Source organism: Microtus oregoni, unplaced genomic scaffold (assembly GCF_018167655.1).
Source record: "Microtus oregoni isolate MIOR12 unplaced genomic scaffold, Mior012 000013F_ref0000133, whole genome shotgun sequence".
NCBI classification, from domain to species: domain Eukaryota; kingdom Metazoa; phylum Chordata; class Mammalia; order Rodentia; family Cricetidae; genus Microtus; species Microtus oregoni.
This window is the reverse complement of record NW_024543072.1, coordinates 22,046,294-22,072,073: the sequence shown is the minus strand read 5'-3', so window position 1 is coordinate 22,072,073 and position 25,780 is coordinate 22,046,294. Positions and strand designations below refer to the sequence as shown.

At 37.9% G+C, this 25,780-nt stretch overlaps 2 protein-coding genes across 5 annotated transcripts in view; one reads left to right on the top strand and one right to left on the bottom strand.

Annotated features, from left to right (window-relative positions):
* The window catches only part of Top2b (DNA topoisomerase II beta), a 61,298-nt gene extending 41,383 nt beyond the window's left edge, over positions 1 to 19,915 (top strand). The window contains exons 24-36 of the mRNA XM_041662943.1: positions 50 to 245; positions 385 to 476; positions 3,478 to 3,633; positions 3,808 to 3,891; positions 6,991 to 7,185; positions 8,978 to 9,122; positions 9,345 to 9,506; positions 11,433 to 11,634; positions 12,487 to 12,566; positions 14,193 to 14,303; positions 17,656 to 17,781; positions 18,502 to 18,596; positions 19,427 to 19,915. Of these exons, the coding sequence (XP_041518877.1) occupies positions 50 to 245; positions 385 to 476; positions 3,478 to 3,633; positions 3,808 to 3,891; positions 6,991 to 7,185; positions 8,978 to 9,122; positions 9,345 to 9,506; positions 11,433 to 11,634; positions 12,487 to 12,566; positions 14,193 to 14,303; positions 17,656 to 17,781; positions 18,502 to 18,596; positions 19,427 to 19,594 (1,812 nt within the window). The 3' untranslated portion in view covers positions 19,595 to 19,915. The remainder of the gene's footprint in view (positions 1 to 49; positions 246 to 384; positions 477 to 3,477; positions 3,634 to 3,807; positions 3,892 to 6,990; positions 7,186 to 8,977; positions 9,123 to 9,344; positions 9,507 to 11,432; positions 11,635 to 12,486; positions 12,567 to 14,192; positions 14,304 to 17,655; positions 17,782 to 18,501; positions 18,597 to 19,426) is intronic.
* An 18-nt stretch (positions 19,916 to 19,933) lies between these two features.
* Positions 19,934 to 25,780, bottom strand: part of Rarb (retinoic acid receptor beta) — a 648,568-nt gene continuing 642,721 nt past the window's right edge. For 2 of the 4 annotated variants that reach the window (XM_041662944.1, XM_041662945.1), the window contains 4 exons: positions 25,269 to 25,445; positions 23,979 to 24,183; positions 23,101 to 23,259; positions 19,934 to 21,367 (listed from right to left, as the gene is read on the bottom strand). In XM_041662944.1, coding sequence (XP_041518878.1) covers positions 21,171 to 21,367; positions 23,101 to 23,259; positions 23,979 to 24,183; positions 25,269 to 25,445 — 738 coding nt within the window. In that variant the 3' untranslated portion in view covers positions 19,934 to 21,170. The remainder of the gene's footprint in view (positions 21,368 to 23,100; positions 23,260 to 23,978; positions 24,184 to 25,268; positions 25,446 to 25,780) is intronic. The other 2 variants (XM_041662946.1, XM_041662947.1) reach the window with 2 other exon arrangements.

The following is a 25,780-nucleotide window of genomic DNA, read 5'->3' as shown; positions in this document are numbered from 1 at the left end:
CAGTACAATTTTATTGAATTTAAAGGAAAAAACTTTGTATTTTGCATAGGTACTCTTTGATCATATGGGATGTCTGAAGAAGTATGAAACTGTGCAAGACATTCTGAAGGAATTCTTTGATTTACGATTAAGTTATTATGGTTTACGGAAGGAATGGCTTGTAGGAATGTTGGGAGCAGAATCTACAAAGCTTAATAATCAAGCCCGTTTCATTTTAGAGAAGATACAAGGAAAAATTACTATTGGTAAGGCATAGCTTTTAAAGATTTAAACATTAGTTAAAATGGAAAAAAAGTCTTTATTAAGACATTTTTATCAGTAGAATATAAGCAAATACAAATTGATCTCTTTTCTTGATCCTAATTTTATTTTTCCCTCACATAGAGAATAGGTCAAAGAAAGATTTGATTCAAATGTTAGTCCAGAGAGGTTATGAATCTGACCCAGTGAGAGCGTGGAAAGAAGCACAAGAAAAGGTAATCATCTGCAGAAAAAGATGCTCAGAGAAGCTCTGAAAAGCAACTTCCAAAACAAACAAAATCCCCAACCCCAAAAGTTTGAATTTAGAAGTGATAAAGGTGCTGAGTTGGCTGTTTGGGGACAGAAAGCTTCTGCTTACCTGCAGAGCAGACAGTCTAGGGCTTTACAGTGATCCCCACTACAAAACAGTGTCTCTACCAGGGCTGTAGAGCTGACTCCATGGTTAAGAAAGTAGCACTTTCTCCTTGATCTCTTCTTTAAGTCTGACATTAAGAGGTTAATTTGTCATGGTGGTTTCTATGAGGTACATGTGAACTATTTGAGAGCCAGACTGGTAGCCCTCAAAATTATTCTTTGTCCACTCTGTGATGATACTATGGCATCTGGTCACCACTCCTAGTCTAGTTGTGGTTGGGTCTGGGAAAATGAGAGACAAATGTTCTTTGACACCATTGACACCGAGCATGTCCTCTGCCTGTGTTTAGATTTTTGGTCTGAAATTTAAACACTGTATTTAAGTTGTCCATTTCAGATAATAAAGTAGCATTAATTCAGTGAAATACTGAAACCTTAAGAGCCCCTCAAGAATTAGGGTCTTAATATTGTGATAATAAAAAGGCAATTTAAAAAGGCAGAACAACATTGTGATTAAAAACAGAAATGTAGAAAAGTTAAAAACAATGCGATGGTTAATATTTTTAGATACTAAAATAGATTTGAATATATAAGATGGAGATGTTAGCATTGTTTAAAATAGTTAAAACTGTGTGATATATTGTGAACTGGTAATTTTCTTGCACTGTAGAGTTCAATCATATTTTTTTTTGTATTTTTCATCAAGCTATATTGAAATACTATTTTTGTGTCCATTAAGCTCTTCTCAATTTTGAAGTAAATATGATAAAGAGAGTAAATTAGAACAAATAATGTGGTATCAAGATAATAGACTTAGATACCGTTTGAATAAAGGTAGGATAGGACAAGATGGGCAGTTAGAGACATGCTGAATGAAACATGTTCTTCCATCTTGTTACGATTTATGGGACTGCTGTATTCCAGTTATGTTTTATATCCAGCTTGAACTTCTGTGTCTGTGTGGTTTAAACTCTATCTTTAAAAAGTCACCCAATAAGCTAGTGAATTCAGTGCTCACTCAGTTTTTAAGTATAAGGGTGGCTTGGTTTTGGGAAGCTCTTCTGGTGGAAGCAGACTTCATGGGTAACAGCCAGCTTGCATTATCACTTTTGCACCATTGTTGCTAAGTGTACTTAACGGGAGTAAGAGTTCAGGTACCAAAAGGAGAGGCTCTAAGTGTTGGGAAAGAAAGAGAATCATAAAACAGCTATAGATTATTTCTTAAACTGTGAATTTTATCATTAAACATGGAAAAGTTCACTTTTTATCTATTTCTAGAAGTGCTCTTCTTGTTAATAGTGAAATACAGACATCATTAGTGTGCACATTAATAGTGCTTCTGGTTTTATGAAACCACACCAAATGGACTTCTGAAGTAGGAGGGTTTTTTTTTTTTATTTTTTTAAAATTTTCTTTGAGACAGGGTTTCTCTGTAGCTTTGGAACCTGACCTGGAACTCACTCTGTAGATGTAGACCAGGCTGGCATCAAACTCACAGAGATCCGCGTGCCCCTGCTGAGATTAAAGGCATGCGCCACACTGCCTGGCTGAAGTAGGAGTTTTAAGTAGAGTTGTTTTGTGCTCTGATACTGCCTCAGTGAGCTGCTGCTAGCCCAAGCAGCTCCATAGCTCCAAAGATGCAGTTTCTGGAGGATTTGTTTTTTCTTCTCCTGAGACAGGGTTTCTCTGTGTAGCTTTGGAACCTGTCCTGGAACTTGCCTTGCGGAACTTTTTAAAACTGTAGAGCAGGCTATGATTCATTATCTAGGACTTACTGATCATCTGTCAACTGTTCTTTAATTGAGTTTGTAGTTTTATTTGTGTTATGAAACATCTTGATTTGCACTTTTAATTTTTATCATTAATTTCCTAAGTGCGTTCAGACTCAACTTTGTAGGGATACATTATTTTATTTCAACATTTCTCTTTTTTTTTTTTTTTTTTTGAGACAGGGTTTCTCTGTGGCTTTGGAGCCTGTCCTGGAACTAGCTCTGTAGACCAGGCTGGTCTCAAACTCACAGAGATCCGCCTGCCTCTGCCTCCCGAGTGCTGGGATTAAAGGCGTGCGCCACCACCGCCTGGCTAACATTTCTTAATTGTAGAGTTTTTAAACATTTAGCTTGTTAGGATATTTTGTCATTTTTAATTATTTGAGTTTCTTAAATAACTTTAATTCAATTTTATTTAATGTCTTTGTTTTTAAGCCTTTGAAAGCTTAAAAACTGCTTTTTATTAAATTCATTGTAATTTGAAACAAAGTATTAGCATAAGAGGCTTCTTTAAATTTCAGTTAATATGAGTAAAATTTCAGAAAATTTCTCCACCATAAATCATCAACTTAGTCTTCAATTAACATATTTTCTGAGTTTTCATTTGAATAATCCCCATGGCAATAGAGCATTTTTATTAAAATTCATCCTTAGTGAGTAAATGGAGCCTATTATATTCACTTTTTACAACTATTAAAACATTTTTATGAGTGATTTATTAGCAATTTTATATTCATTTACTGACCAATATAAAAGTCTGACAAAACAATTTTACTTAATAATTTTAAGATACAGTGTCTTTTCATTTTAGGACTTAGGAAAGCAATTAACTTCTCATCAAATTTCTGAGTAAATAGGGATAAAATATACTATTCCTTTTGAAGATTTTATTGTATATTTTAAGAAAATCTTAAACTTTTTTTAAACATAGGAAATAGGGTTTATAGGCAACCTTGATGGTAATCTTAAATAACTCCTACCACCCTGAAGGTGTAACACTAACAGTATACCATTTAAGCCCAATATTCAATGAAATTAATTGCTGACTTGATATTATAATAGACTTTAATATAAAGTTTGTTATTTTTTACAGGCAGCTGAAGAGGAAGACACTCAAAACCAACATGATGACAGTTCCTCTGACTCAGGAACTCCTTCAGGCCCTGACTTTAATTATATTTTAAATATGTCTCTGTGGTCTCTTACTAAAGAGAAAGTTGAAGAACTCATTAAGCAGAGAGATACAAAAGTATGAACTTTTGTGGGTTAAATAATTTGGAACTATTTCAGTATTATCCATATCTTTGATTTTATTTTTCCAAAACTAAGTATTTTGATTTATCCTTTGCAAAATTAAAAACTATTAAATGTTAAACTGTACCACTTTCTTTTTTCCTTTCTTTCTTCCTTTATTTAATTGCAGGGGCGAGAAGTTAATGATCTCAAAAGGAAATCTCCTTCAGACCTTTGGAAAGAAGATTTAGCAGCATTTGTTGAAGAACTGGATGTATGTTGATTTCAATTAAGTATATATTCCAGGCTGGGAATGGTGTGCGTTGATATAACTCAATGGGAGTGCATTGGCCTAGACTGTGCAAGGTTTAAGTCCAACCCCCAGTCCTGCTAAATGAATAAATAATTTTTTAAATGAATAAAATACATTTGGGAAAATAATGTTTACGAGATAACAATGAAAATTCTTTTTAATTTAAATTATCTCAGAATTTTTCTTTATACTAGTGTATTTATACTTAAGATCAAGCTGGCTTTACTTCTGTGAAGTTATGAGGAAAAACTGTTTCTAGCATGAGTGAATATGAGTGCAAGGGAGTTCAGTTTAGAATAAATTAAATTCTATTGCTTTCTGTTGATTTAATTCTCTTACCTGATTTCTGATTGTGCTAATTGATTTGATTTGACATTTTCCTGAAAAGAGGTAAGACCAATATATAGATATGATTGAATACGGGTATTTCAACTTCCTTTAGTTTATAAGAAATTTCAGTGTTTTTATGTTAGTGGAGTTCTAATTTAAGAAGTGAAAGAGAAAAGTTTTAAAATGTAAACCTTTCTAAAATTGTCCCTTAAAGTGCTAGAATTAAATTAATAACAGCAGAGTGAACATCTGATTTTGGTTAGCAAAGGTAAAAATCCTGATGGACTTTTTTCTGTGATCTTTTAAGTACCATAGTATGCATTGACTTAATTCATTAATTTTTTTGTTTGTTTTTTGAAGACAGGATTTCTCAGTAGCTATGGAGCCTGTCCTGGAACTCACTTTGTAGAACAGGCTGGCCTCGAACTCACAAAAATCTGCTTGCCTCTGCCTCCCGAGTGCTGGGATTAACCATCTGGGTAGATTTTTCTTTTTAAATAGAGGCATATTTTCTTTCTGCTGATTTGTATGTTTTAAAAAAAACAAAAACAAACTAATGTTGTGTTGAGCTCTGCTCAGTGGCATAGCACTTGGGCTAGCGTGAGTGAGACCCTAGCCAGGTTCCATCATATCACCATCACTGCACATACAAAAAAGTATCTTCCATAAAAATGAACAAACATACAGTGAAAAGAAAACGATTGTGTCTGATTACTATCATTGCAATTCTGATACTGCTTTCAGTTTGATTGCCGACTGAAAGATGTCCATTTGGTGCTTACTTTCATAGTGTAGATTCTCGAACTAAAATTTACCATTCAAAGCAGTTTCAGACCCCCCACGTGCTGCTATTTCATCTTTTATTATTTGATAATTAGCAATATTTATACAGATTAATTCTAGATATGGGAACTTGGAGAGATGGCTCGGCAACTAAGAAAGAGTACTTGCTGCACTTGCAGAGGCTCACTTCAGTTCTTTTGACTCAGCTAGACAGTTCTCAGATGCCCTCCTGGCCACTGTAGGCTCTTATACACAGTGTGGTTCACACATACAGACACATACACATAAGTAAGAATAGATCTTGAAATTTTAGAGAAAGTTTTATTTTTCTCTTTAGATTTATTTATTTTATGTGTCTTCGTGTTTTGTTTGCATGTGTGTATATGTACCATATACATGCCTGGTTCCCATGGCGTTCAGAAAAGGGTATCAGATCCCCTGGAACTGGAGTTATGGATAGTTATGAGTCACCTTATGGATGATGGGAATCGAACGTGGGTTCTCTGCAAGAGCAACACATGTTCTCAACCATTGAGCATCTCTCCAGCCCCAAGATACAGTTTTTTTTTTGAGAACTAAGAATATTTAGACTTAAATTTCATGACTGCATTCTTTAAAGTCTGTGATACCATCAATTGAACGTACCCTTGTGTGCTGACAATGCATTACATGTAATTCTCTTTTTTTTTTTTTTTGGTTTTTCGAGTCAGGGTTTCTCTGTGGTTTTGGAGCCTGTCCTGGAACTAGCTCTTGTAGACCAGGCTGGTCTCGAACTCACAGAGATCCGCCTGCCTCTGCCTCCCGAGAGCTGGGATTAAAGGCGTGCGCCACCACCGCCCGGCCTTACATGTAATTCTCAAATGAAAGAAGTCATCTTTATAAGGATTCAGAGCCTTAAGAAGTGGAAGGACTTGCTTAGAGAGGAGTCCTATTGGTGTGATCAAAAACAGTTATTCATCTCAGCCAAGCCTGTTTCATCATCTCTAAAATAGATGTGGTGAGAGTTTATAAAGCCTGCCACATGGTAGTTGCCCTGCCAATTGTCTGTTGCATATTAAGAATATACAACTAGTAAGTAGAAGTCTCAACACTGGATTCCAATATGTTTGATTTCAAAACCTATCATATCTATAAACTTAAAGAAATCTATATAAATGTCATTCAAGAGATGTCACTCTCCTTTGCATCTTTCCAAACCTGTTAATTATTAGAAAGAATGGCTTTATAGAATTTAGAGTCTGTCACAATAATTGTGGTTATATATACATTTATTTTGATAACAAACCTCATAAGTTCAATTTTATGTTTTTTCTTTCCTATTTAATTAGATCATTATTATGATTAAAGCAATTGAAGAGAATAGCTTCATACTACAAATTTATTTTTAGATTAGTTTATTTTTACTTTACTATGGACCTCAGTGTTTTTCCTGCATGTATGCCTGTGTACCATGTGTGTGCTTGGTGCCTGAAGAGGTCATGAAAGGGGATGGAATCCCCTCAAACTGGAGTTAAAGGTGGGTGTGAGCCACTATGTGGGTGCTGAGAACTGAACCCAGGTCCTCTACAAGAGCAATAAATGCTCTTAATAGCTGAGCCATCTCTCCAGCCCAGCTTCATACTCTTTACAGAACTGCCTGTGTTTGCTATTTCTGATGGTGACAGGTCAGCAGTGCTCCTGGGTTATAAAGAATTATTTAGGTCACTAGTTACTGTTACCCTACTGTATTAAGTAAGGGTAAGAACCTATATAAATGAATTGGGATTAAAACTCAGGTCTTCTGACTTAAAAGTTTTTCTTCTTTTCCCATTATTTCATTTCAGATTAGATTAGCTAAAAAGAAAGCTTTCTTAATGGTGAATAATTTATTTCAGGTTCTTATGCAATAGTGATTGTTTTTTGTAAAGAGCTGTTTATGTACCCTCCCCTTCCTTCCCCATATTTCAGAAAGTGGAAGCACAAGAACGAGAAGATATTCTGGCAGGAATGTCTGGAAAAGCAATAAAAGGTAAAGTTGGCAAACCTAAGGTAAAGAAACTTCAGCTGGAGGAGACGATGCCCTCACCTTATGGGAGAAGAATTGTTCCTGAAATTACTGCTATGAAGGCAGATGCCAGCAGAAAATTGCTGAAGAAGAAGAAGGTATCATATATTCCTGTGTCAGCTCATTGGAGACTCTAAGCTTAATCATGCGTTATGATTTGTAATGTATTTTGATGTGATAGGAAATGTTCTTTCTATGAGGGAAGTTGAGTTGTGGAAGAAGAGTCTATTGGTTGAAGTTCATTCATATATGTAGAGTCACTTATTTCATTCAGTTTTGTTCCCACCCACTCGTTCCCTCTATTTGACTTCAAACTTATGGGCTTAATACATCTTCTGCCTCAGTTTCCTGAGTAGATAGGGACTACAGGGGGCCTGGCCTAAATTCAGTTTTTAGAATGAGAAAGAAACACTCTACTGAATATCTTACTAAATTAAAGTCTTAACAAAAACTATCAACTTTCTAAGTTTCAGTTCTAGATCATGACTAATTAAGGGACTATTAAGCAGAAAATAAGGTTTGTTCTTCAAAGTAACTTATCACCTTCTATAATCTTGTTTATTTTTTGTTAAACACTTTTGAGCAAACCTTGCATTGTTGTCATTGACAGTTACTATCAAGAACTTAAAAAAATAAATAAATATAAAATTTACCTTCCCTTAAGCAGGATTGGCCAGGACTAGCCAGGTGTAAAGACTGGAATGAATGTTCAGAGCCAAGAAAGCAGGATGTATGATGGTTTTGTAGAGGCCAAAGGTCTAGACCAGATCATTTTGCGGCCTAAGGAATACATGTGCAGATACATCCAGTACATGACTGAGAATTCAGCATCTTTGTCATTAGGGAAATGAGCCTAAGTTGGAGTTTTAGGCCAGAGAATTAATTTTTTTTTTTTAACTTTTATGTGCAGTGCTAAGATTTGAAGCAATTTAAAACGTAGCTTTTTAGCTCTGGAGCAGGCTGAGGACTGAGGAGCCTTCCTCTAGCCTGTGTCTTCACCACACTTGACTTTCACCTTAACTCAGTAACCTCTGTCTTTTCCTGTTGGTGTCTGTTGGGTTCATTTCTTATCAATGTCACATCAGTAACCTCATCCCTGTCTACCCTAAGCTTTGTCCACTTAAAACAATAACTCTTCCTCTCTCTGTCTTGGCTGTAATGTCCCAGGCTCCTGTGCTCATATAGTCACCAGAGTGCGCAACGCCTCTGAACTTAGCATGGCTGAAACGAGCTCCTTACCTCCATCTGAAGTCCTGCTTTGTCTCTCATCTTGTTGCTTTCACCACTCTTCTACTTACTTGGGAAACTTAGTGATTCTTCCAGAAGTCAGTCAGAAAGACTCCTCTGGGATGCTTCCTCTGGTCCCTGTTAAGCAGAGTTGTTCACATTCCCTTGAGCCACTGCTGTCATTCACTCTATTTCGACTTGTGTTGCATTAGCCAGTGTACATGCCTTCCAATTCCCCTGTCCTTACCAATAATTTTGGATTGGAGTCAGCCCTATAGTGCCTTACAAAATACGTCTGGTGCTTATTTTCTTTCAGTAATTTGAAAATATTTTTCTAGTCTGTAGGAACCTCAGGTATAGGCACTGATTCTGTGGTAACTTTTGGAGTACTTAGCTATTGGTTTCATAGTTCCTTTGACAACCAAGAGCCTACCTTTTTGCTTATGATTTTCCTAAGTGGCTATCATCTCACTGAGTATATTAGAATGTTAGGGTTATAAGCAGTGTCATTTGAAACAGATAAGTGAATAAAGGAAAATATATCACAAGTGAAACATGTTAAAACTTACCTGGTATGAAGGAAGTCATTTAAGTGAAACTTTATCTCTAAAATATGCATTGCTAGTTTACTCACGATTGGATCTCACTTGTTTGAACACATAGGGTGATCCTGATACCGCAGCAGTGAAAACAGAATTTGATGAAGAATTTAGTGGAACACCAGTAGAAGGTACAGGAGAAGAGACACTGACCCCATCAGCTCCTGTAAATAAAGGTCCCAAACCCAAAAGGGAGAAAAAGGAGCCTGGTAAGGCATTGGAATGCTTTTGTGCATGTTTGTGTAAGAAATAAAAGGACTATGGGGTTTTCCTATAGTTTGTTGATTTTGATTAATTGATTGATTTTTAGTAGTTCAAGTAATACATTTAGTTTTCATATACATCTATTTTATAATGAGCCTTTTATAGAAAAGCTTTGCTAGAACTTTGAATAAGTGTTTATATGCATATTACCATTGTCTTGCTTTTAGGTACCAGGGTTAGAAAAACACCCACCTCATCTGGTAAACCAAATGCAAAAAAAGTGAAGAAGCGAAACCCTTGGTCAGATGATGAGTCCAAGTCGGAGAGTGACTTGGAAGAAACAGAACCTGTGGTTATTCCAAGAGATTCTTTGCTGAGGAGAGCAGCTGGTATTGTGATACACTTTGTATTTATTTTATTGTATATTATCATTGATCTGTAAATTGGGTTCAATAGTATTAATCAGGATCACTAAAGTATTAAATCACTCTGAAGAAAGACAAAGTGAATCATGGTTTTTTTTTAAAGATCTATTTTACATGTATAAATGTTTTACTTACATGTATGTCTGCAGTGCCTGCTAAGATCAGAAGAGTGCTAGATTCTCTGGAACTGGAGATACGGATGGTTGTGAGCTGCCGTGTGTGTGCTGGGAACCAAACCTGGGTTTTCTTCAAGAACATCCAGTGTTCTTAATCACTGAGAAATCTCTCCAGCTCCAAAGCATGTTCTTACTGAATTTATGATTAAAGCTTAGTTAATATTCCTTCCCTCTATGACTTTAGGATATTTGCTTTAAAAAGCAAGCAAGTAAGCAAACAAGAACCCCCCATCCCCAACTCAAACCCAAAAATAGAAGTATTGGCAGCTGTGATGGCTCTGTTGGAAGTACTCTGTATTTATATTCTACTACTTATAGCTAAGAGTTCTCTTCTCTGTAACTGATTCTTTGTACTCAGTTCTTTTAAATATAATGCTAAGGTTGGCTACAATAGCTTGTCTTGCTGATGTATTGCTGTTAAGCATATGATTTGATCTTCCCTGAATATTCATTCAGATTGGAAGTACTCAGATAATTAAAGCCTGATTAGTTTGTTATATTAATTTCCTTACATTTTCTTAAGTTTTAGTTCTTTGAAATGAGTGTTACAACTTTATGATTGTTTAACTCTGGCATATATGACTTTGATGCATGCCAGACCTTAAATTCTTTGATTCTCTCGTCAAGTGGATAAGTTACTTTTCTTAATGGGTATAGGTATAAATAAATGATACGGGTGAATAACAAACATGACTGGATTAAGTTACATGAAAATTAATCCTTCAAAATTGTGTTTAGGTTTTTCCATATATGAAAAGTGAAATATGAAACTGAGTGTACAAATAGTTTAAAAATTCTCTTCTATAATGCATTCTAGAAATTAAAATAAAACTTATTGGCATTATGCCAGTATGCCCTTCTCTGTAGTTGTTTCCTATCTTATCCATGTGAAAATTTGCCTTTTTTTCCTTTTTCTGTTTTTTCTTTTTTTATTGGTGTGTGTGTGGGGGATAACAGCATCTTGTGTAGCTAAGAGTAGCCTTAGAATTGCTATGTAGCTGAGGATGACCTTGATCTTCTCATCCTCCCAACTCTTCCTACCCAGTGCTAGAATTTAAACATGTACCTGCATGCCCAGTGTATGCATTACTGGGACTTGAATCCAGACCCTTTTATATACTAGGCAGCACTTGCCGAGTGAACTGGTCCTTATGGTTTCTATTTTACAGTGAAAGTAATCCTAGAGGAAAATAAACATTTTTACTTAGGCAAACTAAAAGAAAACAGCATTTTTTAAAAGAATGTAAATTTTGTCATTTGTAATGAAAGAAATGGGAAATTTTATATCAATAATCCTTTGTACAGGGGACATATGACACAATGCCAGTTTTTCTGGGTTTTTGAATAATATTTAAGTATAATGAGCAACATCTTAAACAAGTAGTCTCATCAGTTTATGTTGTTCTAACAAACACAGAGTATTATCCCAGCCTCCTGGAAAGTATAAGGTAGATACCATTCTTTGAGAACAAAGTATAGATTTTTGTTCTTTAAATGTTCATCTTTTTCTTACATACTTTAAAGATATTTTAAGTGGTCAATCTAGGATTTTGAGTTTCACATTCTCTTGTTGCTCTTGAGTGAGTCCCTCTCTATACCACCCAGGTGGCATCAAAGCCCTGGACACAAGTGACTGGTCCACAGATCCTAATTATGTGGACTATGAACGTGTGTCACTGTGTCCTGTTAATATTCCTTTCTCCTTTCCTCCTAGCTGAAAGACCTAAGTATACCTTTGATTTCTCGGAAGAAGAAGATGACGATGCTGATGATGATGATGACAATAATGACATAGAAGAACTGAAAGTTAAAGCATCTCCCGTAACTAATGATGGGGAAGATGAGTTCGTTCCTTCAGATGGCTTAGATAAAGATGAGTATGCTTTTTCTCCAGGCAAATCAAAAGCTACTCCAGAGTAAGTAATGCAGCAGTGGTTATCCAGTAAGCTCTTGCCATGGGCACCAAGAAGTAGTCAATTCCAGCTAAAAGTTTCCTTATGAAATAACTAGTTAATACTGCAGCTCTTCCCTAGCTGTTGCTGTAAGTTAATGGAAAGATTGGCAAGCTTTTTTGTGAAGGGCTTTAGAATTAATGTTTTATATGTCCCTGTCATATGGCTTTGTAATAGCTGTTCATTGTTGCCCTTGTAGTAAGAAAGTAGCCTCAGACAATGTAAATAAATGACTATAGTTTGTTACAGTAAAATATTGTTTACAAAAACATCCTCATGGAGCTCCTGTTTTGCAAAATGTTTCTAGATCTTTGGAATTAGGAAACTTGTTTTTCCAGTAGATTTGTCCTTGGTCAGTTTTATTGTTTTTATGAGTGCCAGCATTAACATGGAGAAGTAAGATTTATGGACTATGATTTTTTTAAAAGACATTATAAATCAATATAACCAGTCTTGACTAGTTTCTAAAGTAACTGCCCACCTGTGGTTTGCTGCCAGGAATGGTATGACTACCTGCTATGATGGGGAGTCCACCTTTCTCTTTGAACCTTTGCTAATAATGCAGAACTAAATAGTGTCACTTTGAATAACTTTAAACTGTTGTCTAGTTTCCATTCTTATGTTAAATCAATATTTTTTAATCTTATATCTGTATTCATATATTTACTTACATAAATTTGTGAGGAAAGGGGCAGGGTGCAGGTGTTGACCCGTCTTTAATACAGAAAGAACTAGTTTTGTTGGTTATAATCATGCAGTGTATATTATGTAGAATATTTTAATTACATATTCTTTGTGATATTTTCTTTCTAATAGAAAATCGTCACATGACAAAAAAAGTCAGGATTTTGGGAATCTCTTTTCATTTCCTTCATATTCTCAGAAGTCAGAAGATGGTATGTTCTTTTAGTCTTTCTATTAGTTAATTATTATATGATTGTTGTACTTGGTAGAGAAAAAAACTAGAAAAATCATTAGGCCAGGATTTAATTGCAGAGTTTTTCATGAGTGAAAGACTTTACTTTTTGCCCAATACAATAAAACTTACTCACTGACTGGTTAGAACCAGCGTTATGGAAACATATAGGCAGAAATGCTATATGCATTTGTCTATATATAAGATTAATAATGAAAAAAATATAAAAAAAAGTTTAGAAGATTGAAATTTGATGTATATGGTGATGTGAATCTATTTCCAGCTATAAAGGTACTGGATAGGTACAGATTTGTCTTACCAAATTCTTATAGCAGAGAGAATAAAGTTTTCATAGGAGAAAATATAACCAGGATATATCTCTTTAGTACATATATATATATATATATATATATATATATACATACATACATACATACATATTGTGTGCAGTATTGTTAAGGTCACTTAATCGATTCACTGTCTTTATTATGTGTGTATGGTGTGTGTGAGGGTGTGCACATGTATGCATGTGGAGGCCCAGCATTGGTGGCAGGTGTCATCTTCAGTGTTTTCCACTTTATATACTGAGGCAAGTCTCTTCTTGACCTTGAAATTTGCCATTTCAGCTAGCATTGCTGGTCAGTTTTTGCTGAAGGAGGAATTTCCTTTCTCTGCCTGTTGTGGCCTGGGGTCTCAGGCAGGACACTATGCCCCCTTTGCTTTCCTGTGGATTTTGCTTGCAGAGCAAAGGCATTAATGGTTAAGCCACTTCCCAAGCACCTGTTTTGGATTTTTAAATATATTCCTACAGATACACCTAGACTTGGTTCATTTTCTTTTATTATAAGTAAGCATTCATTGTTGACAGAGCTTATCAAAGCAGTCGTGTAAAAGTATTACGTCCAAGGGACCATTGAAAGATTTCTTGATATGGTTTGAGGAACGGAATAGTTAATTGCTAAATTAAACTAATTTGTAGACAAAAGTAAGCTGAAGCTGGGCATGGTGGCACATGCCTAAATCTTAGCATTTGGGAAACTGAGGCAGGATTTTGAGTTTGAAGCCAATATGGGCTCCACTGCAAGATCCTATCTCCTCCCTCAAAAATGTAAACCGAAGGAAAGCTTGCCTTTAAAATTAGTCTTCAGCAATTTGTTGATAAAAATTTGAGTGCTTATTGCACTTTTAGATGTAGGCATTAGTATTAATTGCTAGAAGGATTAACAGTATTTATATAGACACTGAAATTATCACAGTGAAACCTTTTCTTCTGAAAACAAATCACTAGTATATACTTGTTTAAATATTTAACTGTTGATATTATTAATCTTCACTGCCATGTGAATTTGTATATTGTATTTTCAAATACATATACATATATATATATATATATATATATACTGTATATTTGTATATTGTTTCACAACAGACTCAACATTTTTGAGCTATAACATTGGTATATTTTCCATTGTCAGCTGTTTGTATATTGTAGATTATATGATCACAATAGAAACAAGATCAGTTTATTAGCTAAGGAAGTCATCAAAGACTCAGTTTACTCAGAGGTCTTTACAGTCTCTTAATAAAACAGCTTTGACATTTTTAGATTCAGCTAAATTTGACAGCAATGAAGAAGATACTGCTTCTGTTTTTGCACCATCATTTGGTCTGAAGCAAGCAGATAAAGTTCCAAGTAAAACAGTTGCTGCTAAAAAGGGTACGTATTTTATACCTGCTTGTGTTATTACAGAAGCTATGTAGAGGTGATTGATGTGAAAGGGAATTTAGTATCATTTGAAACTCTTTGAGTGACTACTTCACTATGAAACTTACAATTACAATATTAAGAGAATGCCTTTTCCTTTCTAATAATGTAAAGGGATTGCTAAAATATCTATTAGACCATATTTTTAAAATATAGTCATCGCCCCACACACACTTTCTTTAACCATATTCTGTGTATGAGGTAAAACATGCTAAGATTGCAGTTTAGCTGGGCAGTGGTGTTGCATTCCTTCGATCTCAGCATTTGGGAGGCAGAGGCATATCAACTGAAAAAAGGGAAGTGGGAGGGATGATTTGTCATTATAAAATAATCCCATGATGTTTAAATTGATACTTTGGGCACTCTCTATGTCCTACCCCTTAGTAAAGAGCTCTTGGCAGTAGATAACCTCATGGGGAGGGAAGCATTCTTTGAGGGTATTCTGACTAGTAGGATGGGCACTCATTGTACTTAGTGGGTTATAGAAACACGGAATTGGAAGAGGGGCATGGTGAGGTGAATATGAGAGAAGGTGGAGAAGACTCATAGTGTGGATATTATGTTACATTGTATGAACATGTGAAATTCTCAAGAATAGGTAATTATAACAAAAGATAGTTTTCCTATAAAGCTCTTCATTAGATTGGGTAGAGAATACATATTTTTATCTTGATTCTATAATCTGTTAGTTCTGCTTCCTGCCACTCCTTACATGATACAATTTTCTGAATTATAGCTTTTTTCCCACTACCATAGCCTTAGATTGTTCTTGAAATGCTGAGTTGATTCATTAATGTTATATAATATGTAAATCATGTATCTTGGTCTCTTTATTAGTGCTTTGCATTGAAAATAATATCTACTTTAAAAATACACATCTAGTTGAGAGATATTAAAATAATATCTACTTTAAAAATACACATCTAGTTGAGAGATATGTTCCCTAAAAGAAAAGAAGATATAGTATATGCCATAGAGACACATGTGTAGTATACTCCATAGAGACACGTGTATTCCGAGTGTAGCACAACAGCAGTACTGACAATCTTGAAAGGCCGCGTCCTGTCAGAATGCACGAGAACCATGGGAAGACTGCTCAGAGAGGGGTGTCTAGGTGTCTAGCCAGCATTCTAGGTGGCTGCCCGTAATGGGCTCCTCTCACTTTTCAGGACGTGCTGGCCTGCGTCTGTATTTCCTCATTTGATGACTTTGACTTTGCAGTTGTGCTGGACCATTATCTCCCCCACTTCCCCTAGATCCCTTCCACCAGTGATTGAGAAAAGCTGGTGTAGAAGTAGCTCAGTGTCCTTGCCCACAGATTCCATGTCTAGGGTTGTTGTATTGGCTATCCAGAGTTCCCCCAAAAGATTAATTAACCTTCAAGGGTAGTGACTGGCTTGATAAGTTACCCATGACTAGCTGCTCTTCGTTGTCTCAAGTCTATACTCTTATCATCACCTCCTGGTGATTTACACTTGAACGCATACCCTGGGTCAGTCAGGTTCTGCTTCTAGAGAACTCAAATTGAGACAGACTCTATAATTTCATTTCAAAACATCATTTTTATGGCTGGATAGTTGGCTGCAGCAGGGGTGGGGGGAACAGGGTGCAGAGGCCTCCAGTTTAGTTCTCAGCATCCAGATCAGGTGACCCACAACCACTTTTAATTCTAGTTCCTTGGATCTGATGCCCTCTTCTGGTCATGTGTGCTTATATATGTAAATTTTTTATTTTTTTAAGATATTTATTTATTATGTATACAGTATTATGTCTGCATATATGCCTACTCGCCAGAAGAGGGCACCAGATCTCATTACAGATGGTTGTGAGCCACCATGTGGTTGCTGGGAATTGAACTCAGGACCTTTGGAAGAGCAGGCAATGCTCTTAACAACTGAGCCATCCCTCCAGCCCCTACATGTAAATTTTTTAAGCAATCGAAACATTTTTAAATCTTTTAAAACATCTTTTTTCTTTTAATTTTCATGTGAGCATTTTCTAAAACACTGTAGGACCCGTATCCTTTCTTGAAATCTGTCACCCTGCTTCCTTCATTAAGCTAATGAGTTGGTTTAACTAAAAGACCAGACTATCTTCTGCCTAACCTATTTACTTGTTTCTTTCCTAGCTGAACAGTCTTGAGTTAGTTGAACTAGAAAACTGCTTCAAAGGCCTCAGCAAGATTTTCTTTCTCTACCTCCTTCCTAAAATACAACTTATAGACAGAAGCTCAAGGGAAGGATACCATGTCATGTCCCACTCTCCATATAACTATCTATGTTAACCATGAGTTACAGTATTACTATTCACATTATAGTCTGCAGTTCCAATATTTTGCAGCCAAAGGCATCCTATAATATTTCAGTATCTGACCTAACTTGGAAGAGGGTATGAAAGTGCCATTTAACTTCTGCAAGCTTGAGAACACTACCAGAGAAAGCCGTGGTTCCTATTGCCTTGTGATGAATCTGTATTCCTGCTAGTAGCTGCCTTTGGGTTCCTGAGGTAGATTTAGTCATGAGGATACAGAGGGAGTAAAAGCCTTTGGCCACCACTACCATGTATAGCCCTCCTGCTGTTAGCCAGTGAGGGCCATTATGCTGCATGTCTCAGCTTGAGACTCAATTCTGTTTGTTCATCAAGTCAGCAACACTTTTCAGTTTTTAAAAGGACAGTCTCAGTTCATTTCAGACTATCTGATACCTTTGTTTTCCAGGCTCATTTTTAAGTACACAAGTTAGAAGGGATTATTAGTGTTTATATGGAACTACAGATAAAAAGTAAATAAAAGGCTCGTTTTTAAAACAATATGGCAAAGTGAGGCCTTGCATCTACTGATTTAGGATTTTCATATTTCTTTCCACATAAAAATGCCAAGTCTGGGAGGGAAATGAGTTGCTTTGTATTTGTTCTATTTGAGGACCCCATAAAAATACTTTTCCCTACTAAATCATTTTTTATAAGCTAGAACTTATTGTGGATTTATAATTAGTGTGTCAAAGATACTTTTTGTCGTGAATATATATTTAAAAGATACTGTTTAATTCCTTTTAATGCCCTGTGCTTAAAATGTCTCAATTGAATTACCTAAAAATCAAATTATGCCTAATTGAGTAATACTCGTTTTGTCATTCAAGGGGTATGTTTGCCTTTATACTGGCACCCAGCAGAGAGAAACCATTTCTTGGCTACTCAGTTTCTTGGCAGTAATTAAAAAAAAAATTCACTGTTACAGAACTCACTTCAGCTTGGTTTGTTGATAAGTATATTACATTAACCAACTAAAAGGATGTTTGCTTAATAGGTAAACCACCTTCAGATACAGCCCCTAAGGCGAAGAGAGCACCTAAACAGAAGAAAGTCGTAGAAACTGTAAACTCTGACTCTGATTCTGAATTTGGCATTCCAAAGAAGACTACAACACCAAAAGGTGAGGACCGTCTTTGTATAACCTTTAAACATGTGCTGTAAGGAAAGGATTTAGTTTCTTGAGCTTTATCGAGTTTCGTGACGGGGACCACATATCAAGTTGTCCTGTGCAGCAGAGTAAAGGACATAGAGCAGCTTAGAACATTGCTCCTCAGTTGAAACATTGGCAAGATTAAGTAAATATACTGAAAATAAGTTTAAAAGGTGCTATAAGGAACTCCCTTGAGTTTCTTCCATCTCTCTCTCTCACTTCCTTTGTTTGGTATATTTGAGGCCAGGTCTTATTATATAGGCCAGAGAAATAGAATAGGAGGAAAGTGAAGAAAACTATCATAGTTGCCTGTGGAGGTCAATATATGTGGTTTGAAACCTTGGTAAGTTTATTGGCTATGACAGGTAACTTAAACACTCTTGTAAGAAGTTTCATTCCTAGGTTCAAGAGTCATATTAGCAAAATTCTAGTCTTTTTATTTTTATCAGGGCTTAGTATTGAAACTTATTTTTAGGATTTCTCACTTGTTTTAAATATATTTTTTAAATATTCTTTAGTCATATGTACTCCAGAATTAAAATGGTGCTGTCAAACTATATGTATGTCGCTTATAGCAAGAGGGTAGGATTGCAATCCCCACTGTTGGGTATAGAAATGATTGTAAGACTTGGGCATCTATCTTACATTGTGTTGACCTTTGGGAGAAAAACTCTTTTCGTGTTTTTTAAGGTAAAGGCCGAGGGGCAAAGAAAAGGAAAGCATCAGGCTCAGAAAATGAAGGTGATTATAACCCTGGGAGAAAACCATCTAAACCAGCCAGCAAGGTAAGCAGGAGCACATCAGCATGGCTCTGAGTCTGCCTGAATGTCGTCACTCCCTCTTGGAATGCCTGGGGAGCTCCATATTCACCTCTCATCAATGGGAGAGCACTATGAGTCAACTTACCTCAGAATCTCCTATTTTATCTATTAAACTATTACAGTTGTACGCTACTTGAATATTAGAATAATCTTATAAACTTGGACTAATTTAGTTTTTAAAAATTGAGTTGACTGTGCCTAATGTTCCTAATTAATCTGACCCTTTAGAACCTTCTCTTTTGAGTGAATAAGTTGCCTTAGGTGCATCTCCCTCACCACTACTTTCTCTTCCTATTAACACTTAAAAATATACATATGGATGTTATAGCTTTATAAATTTTTCTTTCCCATCAATTCCTTTCTCTATCTTTTGCCTATTCTGTGACTTTTTAATATTTTACCAACACTTGTGATAGTGTATGCTATATACTGTGCATAGCCTTGTTCTACTTGCATGAATTCTGAATATGTTCTTAAAAATAGGGCAACTTGAGTAATTTCTGATGTAGACATTGTGTATACTTGTTGAGTAAAAATAGTTGCAGAATAGTAATCCTGCATTGATGAGTCTGTAACTTGGTAAACCCAAGAGCCCAAAGTAGCTAATTACTTACTATATCTAATTGGGTTTCTTTCATCCATAATTCATTTTAGGCTTAAGTTAGTATGTCAATTCAAATTTTAAAAATATGATATATGTATAAATTTAAGTATAAGGAATAATAGTTCTTAACAGTAGACTTTCCTTAACTTTGAGGTTTTTAAACTTTTGGGTTTTTTCTGGGGGGGTCTAGAAGCTGAAGAAAACATCTTTTGATCAGGATTCAGATGTAGACATCTTCCCCTCGGACTTCACTTCTGAACCACCTGCTCTGCCACGGACTGGTCGGGCTAGGAAAGAAGTAAAATATTTTGCAGAGTCTGATGAAGAAGAAGATGTTGATTTTGCAATGTTTAGTTAAGTGCCCAAAGAGCACGAACATTTTTCAAAAAGATTTTGTGTTGTCCTTTGTCTTTTCTGTCTCAGAATTTTGTACATCTGGCTTATTTTAATGTGATGATGTAATTGATGGTTTTTTATTATTGTGGTAGGCCTTTTAACATTTTGTTCTTACACATACAGTTTTATGCTCTTTTTTACTCATTGAAATGTCATGTGTTGTCTGATTGACTTGTAGAATTGTTATAGATTCCCGTGCATTAGCACAGATTTTAATTGTCATGATTGCAGACTACAGACCTGCTTTTTGAAATGAAATTTAAGCATTAAAAATGGAACTGTGTTCTCAGACTCTTTACTGAAAGGTGTATCCACAGTAAAAGTTCTCACACACACTTAAAATAAATATATTTATTCTTTGCCAGGAGACTCCATGGAAAAAGGTAAACAGTATATGAACATAGAAAGCACTGTTAAACCATCTCAATGTACAAACAGAGCCAGTAAAGGTACATCACAGACTTTTGCTAATATATCAAAAACAAAAAATTCCACTAGTGCTTACATGAGAACTCAGAACCTGACATTTGAGTCTGCCAGCCACTCTCCCACAGCCGTCACTCTGCGTCATAGTGATTGAACAAGGCCAGGGGAGACCACGTGCCCATACCTTCAAGCATCAAGACTGGGGGACATCCCAGGATCAGGCAGTCAGGAAGGACGCTGGGCTACTAGAGTCCAAGCAGACTAGCCTGCTGATTATCCTATGACATCTCTCCAATGGCTTGTGAACAGGTAAACAAACTTACTAACACTGGACAGTGTTTTTGCCTTGGAGGCTATCATGTCTGTAAAACTGCATCTTTTTTTCATTCGGTAGTTGTATCATTAAGAATAAACCACTTTGAATTTAAAGTGACATTGACAGTTGAACAAATGACGTTGGATTAACTGAACTGGCAGTTACACTGATACAGAATTCTCTTCTGCTAGTGCAGTGAAGTGGTATACTCTGTCTGGGCAACATAAAGAAAGGATGCAGCTTAAGAGATCAAAAAGCAAGGAGAAGCTTCCACATTACTGAAACCAGAGTGTCTTTAGTCCTGTCCTGTACTGTACAAAGGTCCTGGTTCCTTACCGTGAGGCCTTGTCATTCATGAAAGCAAGACGTACAGTAGTCTGCTCCATAACCTTGATGTCTTGGTTATTGAGTATGCAAGACAAAAGAAAGCACCAACATACAGGATAGAAAGAACAGAGCCATACTTCTGTATGTACAAAGTCTTCAGCAACTTAACCAGGGCTAAATCATCTCAACTGGGTCTTTGCCATGCATCTTGACTGTTCAGAGAGGAAAATAGAAGCTCTTAACTAGTTTCTGGTGGCATGAAATGGCTGAATTTCAGAATTGGAAAAGTTTGTATTTCTAGGCAAGTTACACAGTAAGGAATATATATTGATACATATGAAAACTTCTTGGTCCTTTTTGAGTTTAACATATTTCAGTCCAAACACTAAGCAGCAGTAAAAATGTTTTCCTTGCATTTTCACTTGGGAACTGAAGGTCCTGGGGAATGTCTGCAGCAGCTGGAAGTGTCTCACTGCAGCAGCGGTGACTGACTGACTCCACTGTTGTCCACTGAGCTGGGTGAGACACTGGGACTGTGCTCTGCTGTGTTCCCACTTGAACTTGGGGTCAAGGGTTCATGTCCTTCAGAATTCTCCAGCATTTCCTGAATGAGAGGTGGCATTGATCCAGGAATTTCCATTTTCAAGGTAATTACACGTTCTGCACCTTTTTTTGAGGGATAATAGAAAACTTGTTAGATACGGACACACCAGGATACAAAGGGACCAACATCCACTCTCAGGTATGTGAAGGAGTGTGAAAGACAGGTATCAAGTGTCTTTGTTGAAAAGAACCCATTTATTAGAAGTAAAAACATACGGGTGTTTACAGCTAGAATGTCGGCCACCAGAATGTCAGTGTCAGCTGTGCTTTGAGATCCCAAGCACATTGGTTCTCAGGCAGCGTGGGAGTGCCACTCCCTCTGAATACACAATATGTACTAATAGGGCACCCCAGAGGCCGGTGGAGCCTTGCCACATTTTCACTTGAAGGAAAAACAGTGGAAATATATAATGAACAAATTTCATAGTGCTTCAATCAGATTCAGCAAATAGAGTTTACAAAGAGAAGTTCCTGATGAAAGACCAGAAAAATATAGGTGAAGGGATGGGCAGTTTCTACAATAGAAGGACAGACTTGAGCCCCAACCTGTGGTAGTTTTCTGCAACCCAGTCCAGAGCTGGATGTTTCTATGCCATCACAGGTCCCACAGCCCTTACATGCAGTTAGTTAGATGGAAATACATAAGTAACAGGAAAACAGATTCAAAACTAAGTGGCTAGGGTTTTGCTGGATTCTGCTAATATGGGACTTGGGACATTTCTATACACGACTGTGACTCCTCGGGTCACTGGCATACTTATCCGTGGAGAGTGATATTACCAGTCCTATTTAGTTTTTTTAAATATATATTAAATGATATCCACTCAAGCATTAGTCTCTTTGTTTCTCTTAATCCTATGCTGGGATGAACTTAGAATATCTCACCAAAAAAAAAAACCAAGAACTGAGATTTCTTGTCAAACAAGTTTCACTGCATTTAAGCACCTTCTGAAATGTAGTGTTTGTGTCTCGGCTTGCTGAGATCCTCAGGCCTGGAGGCTGGTAATGGGAAGGACGGGACAGGGACTAGCATTGTTGCTGAGTCATCTCTACCTAGAAAAGCCCTGTGCACTCAACTATGAGATGACTCTAGGCATTTCTGTAATTGCTTGAGTTTCACACAGAGAGTCATGAGGTGAGAATTCCTTCACTCAGAATTGCAGGCATTAACTTGCCTATACCAGAGATGTGGCCACAGTGACCCCAAGCCTTCCTCATTTTTTCCTAGGGGTTAAGATGCAACAGGAAAACAGGCCAAGTGTGTAGAAACCTGAGATGCCTGGGAGCTGGAATGGATGTATAGACTCAGAGTATTAAATACACTCTGACGGAACGAGGGCCGAGAGCTTGCTGTGCACGCTGGCTGACTTGAGTTGGTGGCCCAGAACACACATAGAGAGAAGAGATTCCACATAATTGTCCTTTAACCTCCAAGGGCATGCCTGTGTGCCCCAACAGTAATTATTTAAAAAAACACATATACAGTCGGGAAGAGTTTTGCTTCTAACTAGCCATCCCATTGGGAAATTGAGTGATCTTTTAGTATCAGTGGGTAGGGGTATCTGCTTTTTGTGTCTATTGTCTCATGCCAGAGACAATGTCAAAATGCCTTCCTAAGGAAACCTGAGGCACTCTTGACTGTGTACACCTAGGGGTGTTCAGACAATGCTTAATTCCTTTGATTTCTTTGAGCCATACCTTCCAACTTACACAGTTAAGAGACTTCTAAGATTAAAAAACAAAAGCTGGCAGATCTCGCCCCCCACCCCCCCACCCCTCCATCCCTGAGGACACACCTTTAGCGCTGATGCTGCGGAGATCTGTGATTTTCATTAAGATCTTTGGGAACATGTGGGGCTTGCTGGGCCGACGTTTCCTAATGTAAATCTTTAGTGCTTCCAGCAGTGGTTCCTGGAGCTTGTCTACCTTTGTGGGTTCCTCAAGGTCCTGGCGGTCTGGATAGTAGGAGAAAGGATTCAGTGTTTAGTGTCCTGAGGCTGAAGGACTGCCGGTCATCCCCTTGCTTGTTTCCCATTCCTCCTGCACAGCGGCTTTATTCAGTGACCCAGCACTAACCTGAATGAATGCAATGGCTTTAAGCAGCGAAATGTGAAGATAGTTGTCGCTTAGTACATTTGATGCCCACTTGCTCAGGTCCAGAGGCAAGAATTACTTCTCATGACCAGATGGTGTCAGTATTGAACTGAACAAAAGCACCTTGGGCATACTGGCTATGAAAGCCAGGTAGATAGATTAGCCAGCCCCTTAATTACAGCCATTACTTTTGAACTAATGTCGGCTTCTGGTTAGCCAGCAGGGGTCACTGCAAAGAAAGGGCCATACTCCAGTCCACCAGGTACACACCGCATGCTGGGGATCCCAGGCAGTGATTTGAATCATTATAGCTCTATTAAGAAATAACATTTGGGTCCTCACTAAAATGTCCTTAGGCATATAGCAGTATGATACTGCCTTTACAAATGTACCTGTTTTCCCACTGCATTTTGGCATTTCTTTCAGAGCAGAAAGAGATCAAATACCACTACTTAATTTACAGCAGGAGAAAGTCCAACTGTCCCTGGCATGAAGGTTGTATCCACTGCCTTTCTGCATGCATGCTGTCCTGTGACTTGCTCTGTCCGGGCTTTCACGAAGATCCCCCAGGAGTCAGTACCTCCACAGATTAAGCAGATGGCACTGAGCAGGCCTGTTTCTGTGTCGTCCATTTCCAAAGGCAGGAGCTGGTTGGCAAAGGTGAACACAAGGTCAGTCAGAGGACCGAAGCCAGCATTGTGCATCTGGGTTCGATTCAGAGTAAGGCCATCAGAGAAGGTCATGGTGTCTTGCTCTGGGGTATACCTGGTGCAAATTCTGAGAATCTAGAAGAAAGAAAAGACGTATGTCCACCTGCTGATCCCTTTGCCCATTTGTCCCGACCGCACCCACCAGAGCTATGGTAGATGCAGGAACACTCGAGGAACCTGGGCCCCTCATGGGCACCATGCCCCAACTGCTGACTGTTAGTGTCTTCTTTTGTTAGACATTGGCATATGTCTAAGAACAGAGCTAGTTTATTCAGGGAATAATAAGTGGGACATGCATTTTGAGAAATAACTTTTTACTGAAATAAATCATCATTTGATTGAAATATCTATTTCCTGAGGACTTATCTCTCAGGTACCAAGCCAGGTACTAGAGAGAGAGGAACAAAATTCTGTTTTCAACATTTAGTCAACCAAAAGTAAGGAAGGTGATCCTTACCAACCTGATATTCAATCTTCATGTCTACTCTATGGGATTTAAAATCACCATGGGAACACACACACTTCAGGGCATGTCTACTGTGGTATTTCAGAGGGCCTGTGACCTAAGAGTCCAGCAGCACTGGCTGGCTGATCTTGGGCTCCAGGCCTCCAGACCTGTGAGAGCAGAGGGTTTGCAGTTGCCTGGTCTCTGGTTTAGTAGCTGCAGTAAAGACAAAGGTTTCTCTAGACCACAGGCAGTAGCCTCGCAAAGTTATGCTGTAGGCTAGGCCAGGTCTGCTGTGCAGCTTAGCCAGGCAATCCCGACAGTCTCCATCACCTGCGGGACTCTATTCTGGGGAGGTTACAAATGTCCCGTGGGCCTCCAGGGCAGGGTGAGGAGGTCTCATGAACAGGGGGAGGGAGGTGCTCTTTGTAATGATTGGGCCTGGACTGGAAAGCCAGGGGGCAAGCCATCACTGCAGGCCAGCAAGGAGCCACTCCATGATCACATGGTGTGGTGGGGTTTGGGGACTGTCACAGTGGAGAGAAGTACAAGGAAAGCCTGTCAAATCCCTGGGACATTCCAACACATGGGAGGAGCTTTCCAGATCCAGGAAGTGAGACTGGGAAGTAGTCTCCTCAGAAACTTCTGGAAGCCTCCAACTGCCTCCTTCTTTTCCTGCCCTCTTCCCCTTGCTCCCACTCAGAAAGGATCCTACCAAGATGTCCAAGCAGGCAGCCTTGAGCAGGGTGATCTGGTCAGCGATGGTTAGGCCAGTGAAGCCCGGCAGACGCTTGGCGAACTCCACAATTTTAATAATGCACTTGGTGGCCAGCTCACTGAATTTGTCCCAGAGGCCCAAGTCCAGTCGGACCCGGTGGTCAGCACTGGAATTCTAAGAGGGAGGGAGAAGAGGGAAGGGATGAGGAGAGTGAATGACGACATGCCACCAGGAGGTAGGAGGGGAGTGGGATGCTTCACGGGAGTGGCCCACACTTGCTTTCTCTGAGCATCCTCTGATGTTCAGAGACTTTCACACCAGACACGAGACACCCAGGGAGCAAATGAGGGCAAGCTTCTCTGCAGACCTCTTGCTGTCTCTATCCCAAGAGCTGATTGGTGCCTGTACACATTGATCATCACTGCTTACTACAGCCATGTGGGGGTCGTGTGGGAAAACACACCACCAGGCTTTAGTCTTCCTGAAGTCAAATTTGAGTCAGATGAAGC